This window comes from Vollenhovia emeryi, unplaced genomic scaffold (genome assembly GCF_000949405.1).
Source record: "Vollenhovia emeryi isolate VEMERY1.0 unplaced genomic scaffold, V.emery_V1.0 DF940746.1, whole genome shotgun sequence".
In the NCBI taxonomy this organism is placed as follows: Eukaryota; Metazoa; Arthropoda; class Insecta; order Hymenoptera; family Formicidae; genus Vollenhovia; species Vollenhovia emeryi.
The window spans coordinates 1-7,338 of record NW_011965620.1 but is presented as its reverse complement, the minus strand read 5'-3'; the positions used below and the strand labels follow the sequence as shown (position 1 = coordinate 7,338).

The 7,338-nt window shown below is 46.9% G+C and overlaps 1 protein-coding gene across 1 annotated transcript; it reads right to left on the bottom strand.

Annotated features, from left to right (window-relative positions):
• Nucleotides 1-2,454: 2,454 nt before the first annotated feature.
• On the bottom strand, nt 2,455-5,673 carry LOC105555775. The gene has a single exon (XM_012002818.1). The coding sequence runs from the start codon at nt 5,671-5,673 to the stop codon at nt 2,455-2,457; it is 3,219 nt and encodes a 1,072-aa protein (XP_011858208.1).
• Nucleotides 5,674-7,338: the final 1,665 nt, after the last annotated feature.

Below are 7,338 nucleotides of genomic sequence, written 5' to 3'. Positions count from 1 at the left end.
GCAGGTTGAACGAAATACTTTTTAAAATAACTTTTATGTAATCAAAATCGTATAATTCTCTAATTACTGCTATAAAAAAATTAAGCCACTTATTCGTTTTGTACAGTTCATATGGAAGCAATCAAATCAGAATTAAAAAATGTTTTTCTATAACATTTGTTTCCTATATATGTATATTGAGAAAAAACATGAAATAATTTTTAATATATCTGGACATTAATAAAATGAAAAATGTAGTTTTCTTATGGTTTGGAGAAACAGACGATCAAAAAGTTACTTAACTGTTATTTTAAGTTGGTATAGTTTTTGTCATCTGTTAAATATACTTATTAATAAATTGTGTGTATGAAATAGCTTAACAAGTAAAAGGATTAAACGGCATCACTGATAGTCCAATGTAGAGTTAAAACAGTCAATTTTTAATTATGTACAATACCTTATGGGAAATTAGAGATTGTTATAATGTTACCTTACACATAGCTTACTGCTAAGTGCTTTCAAAATTCATTTTTTATTTTACTTGTTAAATTCCATTATCATTATCGAGTGTTTTTAATTCTATCATTAGAGATAATTTTATGGACATTGCATTTCAGAACGAAAGTATTCGATTAGACTTACAATTAGCACAATCGATAAAGGGAGTCCATTAAAACTGTTCAACAAGGCAAAAAATTGGTTTATCATATGTATGTTCCCTCGAACGAAAATTTTCCTACATTATCTGCGATATGGTTCAATAATCAACTATACTGCATGGCACCTGACGGTGAGTACCGTATTTGTGTAAAATGCAATATAGGTATCGAGAATTACATGCATACATATATGTATACATATTTGCAGAAAAAGAAGCTAGATTACTGTTCTTAATTCTTCCAAGTCATATAAAATTAAATTTTACTCGTATATGACAATGCGTAATTTTCAACTAACATAGCAGAGACAAACAGGACAATAAGCTCTCATTAAAGCAATCGAAATTTTCCTTTTATTATACATATTTAAATTTATTATAATTTTTATATTTAATATTTAATATTAATATTTAAATTTATATTTAATATTAATATTTAAATTTATTATACATATTTATTATACATATTTAAATTATGTATAAAAATAATCTCACTGTCATTCAATGCGTTTTGAATAATTTCTTCGAAGAAAATCAAACTCTTTTCTTACTGTTCGCGATTTTCTTTTGGGAGAGCTCGCTGGACCGCTGCGGATGGAAGCAGGGCTGAGAGGACTTTGCGGTGAGAGACTCGGGGAACGGATGCACGCGTGGGGGGGGGGGGGGGGGAATATCACGTGATCGAACACTCTGGGCGTTTGAGTAAAATACCGTGTCACTGTTTAATAAATATAAAATGCTTACAGTTGAGAAGTCTATGAACTAGCGGTGGATGAAAAGTCTTAATTCACTTGCGCGGTTCGATATTATTGATCGAGAGTCGGCCTCGTGAATGCAGATGCCCGTGAGCCGTGTCCACGCGGCGCCGGCGTGCGATGCGTGGTGAGCCTGAGCTGCCGTTGATGCTGTATCTAGAAATGTCCTGGATGATTCGCACTGCTGAGAGTTCACTACGTGTCCGCACTGAGTCTATTCTTTGATGAGAAAATGAGAAAGTCCACAAAAGAGCACTTGATAACTATCCGCACTTCAAGACGCGTGTACTACGTACGGTCGCTATGAGACAAAGAGCGCCGGAAACGTACGTGAAGTCGCGCGGTCGCCTCGCGTCGCGATCGGGCATGCGCGGGCAGCGCTCATGCGGCGCTGCACGATCTGACCCGGCTGATGCTGCCATCACGCCGGGGATGAAATAAACGAGATTCAAATTAATCTCGAACATTCCGCCCGCCATCAGCAACGTTGTTGATGATCCCTGATCTTAAGATGAGATTGGCAGGACGGAGAGCTTGATCACTGGTCGGATGAGTGTGGCAGTGGCTGTCTTCAAAGTCACCACCCGCCCGAGTCCATCCTTCCTAGGATGTAGGGCTGATATCCGGGCTAATTTGCATGGTGGTAGCCGCTCGTCTGTGATGAGCACCAATGATCCGATCGTGATCTCGTTGTTCCTGTGATGCCATTTTGAAATGGCTTGTAGGCGTTGTAGGTAATGCGATGACCATTGTCTAAAAATGTTGTGCCTTTTGCTGGATGAGTTGCTATCGTGAGAGTCTTGAGATTGCCAGGTCGGTGAGTGATGGCTCTGGTATGGTGGTGAGCGGACTTCCTACGAGGAAGTGGCCTGGCGTGAGTGCTGAGATGTCTTCTGAGTCGTCACTCAATGATTAGAGATGTCGCGGATTGAGAATTGCCTCACTTTGAGTGAGCAATGTGGTGAGCTCCTCAAGGGTGAGCACGCTTTCTCCAATAGTGCGCCGTAGATGGTACCTTTGATTTTACGACGGCCTCCCATTTTCCTCCCATGTGAAGTGTCGCTAGGGGGGTGAACTCCGATCGGGTGTTGTCTTGCGAGAGCAGGTGAGAAACTCGCTGATGGTCTTGAGTGCTCTGGATAAAGAGCCGTTTGAGAGACGTATCCGCGCCGATGAAATTGGTGCCGCAGTCTGATTGTAAGGTGTGAGCGATGCCGCGTCTGGATGAGAAGCGTCGATAGGCGGTAATGAACCCTTCGGATGAGTAATCACTAACCGCCCCGAGGTGTACTGCTGAAGTTGAGAAGCAGACAAAACGCAAATCCAGCCTTTGGTTGTTTTGGCACCTCTTCCCTTCCATGTTTTGACGGTGAGTGGCCCCGCGTAGTCCACACCTGTGTGAGTGAACGGTCGTGCCTGCGTAACCCGAGAGAGAGGTATTTGGCCCATCAATTGATGAGCACGGATCCCCCTCAGCCGAGCAGACGTGACACACCGCAGAATGTGAGACTTGACAGGAGCCCTCCCGCCGAGAATCCAGTATTGTTGTCGGATGTGCGACAGCGTAAGCTGCGAGCCTCCATGTAGAGTCCGTTGATGAGCGTGAGCGATGATCAATGATGATAGCTGAGAGTGACGAGGCAATAGTACAGGATGTATCGCATTGAGTGAAAGAGCTGCGTGAGCGAGTCGTCCGCCGACGCGAATGACTCCTTGAGCGTCGATGTACGCAGTTAATCTGTTGAATGCGTGTGCCCTTGCCAACGGTGAGTCTGCTTGTAGCGCCTTGAGCTCGTGAGAGAAGTGCGTTGCTTGAGCTGCCTGAATCCAGAAGAGCCTCGCTTTCTCCAAGGTCTCTGGAGAGATGTGTCTGACAGGCAATGAGTCGTGGACTTTCCTCAACCGTGAGACGAATCTGAAACAGAGAGCTGTAATCCTCAATAGTTTAGTGAGGCTTGAGTACCTGTAGTTGAGTTCCCATTGATAATCAGTCCTTGGCGTAACCGTCAATGGCGAAACGCCTGGGCGAGCTTCTGTTGCACTCAATTCTTCAGAGAGTGCAGGTTGCGACGGCCATGAGTCTGGGTTGAGTATCCATGGTGGTCCCGTCCACCAAAGTGATTGACCTTGAAGTTGAGCAGTCGTGAGGCCTCGTGATGCGCCATCAGCCGGATTGGAAGTTCCAGGTATGTATCTCCAGTGAGCAGCTTTAGTGAGTCCTTCAATTTGAGCCACCCTGTGTCTGACAAAATCCTTCCAGCGTGATGTATGAGATCTGATCCATGAAAGTGTCACTAGAGATTCCGTCCACATGTGAGTTGCCGTTACGTCCATGTTCAAAGTGGCTTTGACGTATTGCATGAGTCGAGAGAGCAGTAGAACAGCCGTGAGTTCAAGTCGCGGGATTGAGAGCCGCTTAAGAGGTGCTACCTTAGTCTTGGAGCACACAAGTGAGAACGTGGCGCCGTTTGAGTCGTGAACGGATATGTATATGACTGCAGCCATTGCCAATTGAGAAGCATCAGAGAATCCATGAAGTTCCACTTGCGAGTCGCTCCACGTGTTGAGCCACTGTGGTATTGAGAGTTTGGCCAAGCTTGTGAGTTCTTCTCTGATGATGAGCCACCGGGCTGAGAGCTGGGATGGCAGTGGATCATCCCATTGCAGCTTGTGCAGCCACAGCTCCTGCAAGAGAATTTTGGCCTTGATCACGACAGGTGTTGCAAAACCAAGTGGATCGAATATCTGAGCCACTTCAGATAAGACGAGGCGTTTTGTGAGTCTGTCTTCCGAGCGTGAGCTTCGGGTTGAGAATGCAAAAGTATCTTCTTGAGGGAGCCATTTGAGTCCGAGTATCTTGGTTGCGCAATCGTCGAAGGTGATTTGTGAGCCTTGGTCTTCGCTGTCGGTGACAGTATTGAGTATGTCGAGATGAGTTGCATGCCATTTTGCCAGTGGGAAGCCGCCCGCCATACAGAGGCCCTTTAGTTGATGTGCGACCTCCTGCAATTGTTGTATTGTATCTGCACCACCAAATATGTCATCGACATACCTGTCATGAGTGATGGATGGCACAGCCAGTGGGAAACTATGTCCTTCGTCTTCTGCTAATTGGAACAAGGTCCGTACGGCTGAGAATGGTGCGACCTTCGTCCCGTAAGTGACCGTTGTTGAATGATATGGCACCTCATTGAGCTGATTGTCCATCCAGAGTATCCGCTGTAACTCCCAGTCATCCTTGTGAATCTGAATCGGTCTGTCCATTTTGGTGATGTCCGTAACGAACATGTGACGATGTCTACGTATCCATGGTAGAACCTCTGAGATGTTCAGATGTAATTTTGCTCCAGTGTACATGAGGTCGTTGACAGAGTAGCCTGATGTGGATGCGCTAGAGCCATTAAGAACCACCCGCAGTTTCGTTGTAATACTGTCCGGCTTGAGAACACCGTGATGTGTCAGGTGAAAATGTGAGCGATGACTGGAGATGGATGATGCCTTCGTCATGTGGTTGAGTGTCTCGTAATCAATCATGAATTGTTGATAGAGACGTTGATAATTCACATCCCTTGAGAATCGTCTGCGTAATCCCTTCAGACATTGATGAGCGACGTTGTAAGAATCACCCAAAAGATCGTCTGGTGAATTGAGTAAAATCCTGACGATGTACCTCTCTGAAGAATCACGAGAGTGTGTAGTATTGAAGTGCTTCTCGCACCTCTGCTCGTTAGGAGTGAGCTGAGTGACATCGTGAGTAGGCACCTCCTCTTGATTCCAAAATTTCGTCAATAACTCATTAAGAGCATCCTCGTTGAATTGAGTAGCAGCATGATGCGTTGATGTGCGTGTTGCTTCTCTATTGACTGATCCAAGAACGAGCCATCCGAAAATGGAGAGTTGCGCTATCGGCATGAGTGGAGAATGCCTAATGATATTGGGCTTGATGATTTGCCCGTATGCATCTGCGCCGATGAGGATGTCAACTGGCCGCGGGATGAGAAAGTCTGGATCGGCTAGTGCCAAGGTCCTGAGATGCGGCCATTCTTCCGGTTCCGCCTCGAAAGATGGTAAGATTGATGTAACTGTCCGGAGGGCATGAGCTTGAATTGTGGCAGTTGCGTTGGAATGTGTCGAGCGCAACGTGAGCGACACGACTCCTCGTGTCCGAGTACACTCCTTGCCTGCAATTCCATTGACGCCCATACCTGAGTATTGACGAGGGATGTTGAACTGCCGAATGAGATTCTCCGTGACGAAGGTGAGTTCGAATCCTGCGTCCATGAGTAGACGCGCTGAGCGATGAGTGGTGGATGAGCTGATCACTGCCACGGCTGTGGCGAGTAAAGTTGAGCAGGATGAGCGGGCGTGTGAGCTGGTCTCGACGACTGCACCGTCTCTTCAGTTTGCGGTCGTGACCAACGAACCACAGGTTGATTGAGCGGACGAAGCTGTCAGGGAGTGGCGGAGTACGCCGATGATGCGTCGCGCTTGTCTGTGGCACAGCATTTTCTCCTGATGAGCGTTCCCCGAGAAATGCTCGTGATGAGTGAGCGCAGAGGGCCATGAGACCTCGAAGTAGGTGTGTTCCTTGAGAAACGCCTTGTGCGTCTCCTCAATTTGAAGCCAGAGCTGATTTACCTCTTCAATAGAAATCTCTGCAGGAGACTCCGGGAGAATTTCTGCGATGGCCTTGAGAGTAGAGATCCGACCCAGCTGCGTCTGCACCTTCAGGGCGAGTTCCGTGGAGAGCCGAACCGGAGACGCCGTCCTCGGGGATAAGCGATCTCCCGGCCGCAGTTCCAGTTGCTGAGTCACCGGGCGGTCCGCCTTGCCCGTTTTATGATCGTCCGACATGGTGAGATGACACGTGAGAGAGCCGTGGTATCACATGATCGCTGAGTGTCACTGTGTATATGAGCGCCGAGCGGAGATAATGAAGTCTCTCCACGTTTGTGAGCTGCTCGTTCGAGATGATCAGACTTGAGAAGAGATCTCGAAAGGCAGGTCATGCGGCATACTCCCCGGTGAACTTGGGGAGTGAGATGTCCGGCAAGCGTGAGTGTGTCAGTCAGGTCTCGCCGGCCGATGAGAGTCACATGAGAGGATCGTGAGATCACGTGATCAATGAGTGGGACCGTATCTTTGCGCGCCGCCGATCACGTGATCGCCGTGAGGTTGAGCTAATCCGTCCGAGAGCCTCGCCGCAATCCGGCTCGAAGGACCAAAAAATGTTCGCGATTCTCTTTTGGGAGAGCTCGCTGGACCACTGCGGATGGAAGCAGGGCTGAGAGGATTTTGCGGTGAGAGACTCGGGGAACGGATGCACGTGTGGGGGGGGGGGTGGAATATCACGTGATCGAACACTCTGGGCGTTTGAGTAAAATACCGTGTCACTGTTTAATAAATATAAAATGCTTACAGTTGAGAAGTCTATGAACTAGCGGTGGATGAAAAGTCTTAATTCACTTGCGCGTTCGATATTATTGATCGAGAGTCGGCCTCGTGAATGCAGATGCCCGTGAGCCGTGTCCACGCGGCGCCGGCGTGCGATGCGTGGTGAGCCTGAGCTGCCGTTGATGCTGTATCTAGAAATGTCCTGGATGATTCGCACTGCTGAGAGTTCACTACGTGTCCGCACTGAGTCTATTCTTTGATGAGAAAATGAGAAAGTCCACAAAAGAGCACTTGATAACTATCCGCACTTCAAGACGCGTGTATTATTATTTTATTTTAATCCTTGCCTTGCGGCTTAGGATGACTTGCATCCACCCATACATAATTTTACAAACGCATAATACATTTACACATATAACCTTCATTTACATATATACATTATACATTCTTATATCATCCTAACTAGCTTCAAGTTACTCAACATTCTGACTGTCCTTGCCTTTCCCTTCTTGCTCTTCTCCCTCAATCCCCTCCTCTTTCTCCAGCTCTTCA

Excerpts from the sequence above, each read along its gene's own strand:
- LOC105555775 (XM_012002818.1), bottom strand. The coding sequence starts at position 5,673 with ATGGACGCAGGATTCGAACTCACCTTCGTCACGGAGAATCTCATTCGG.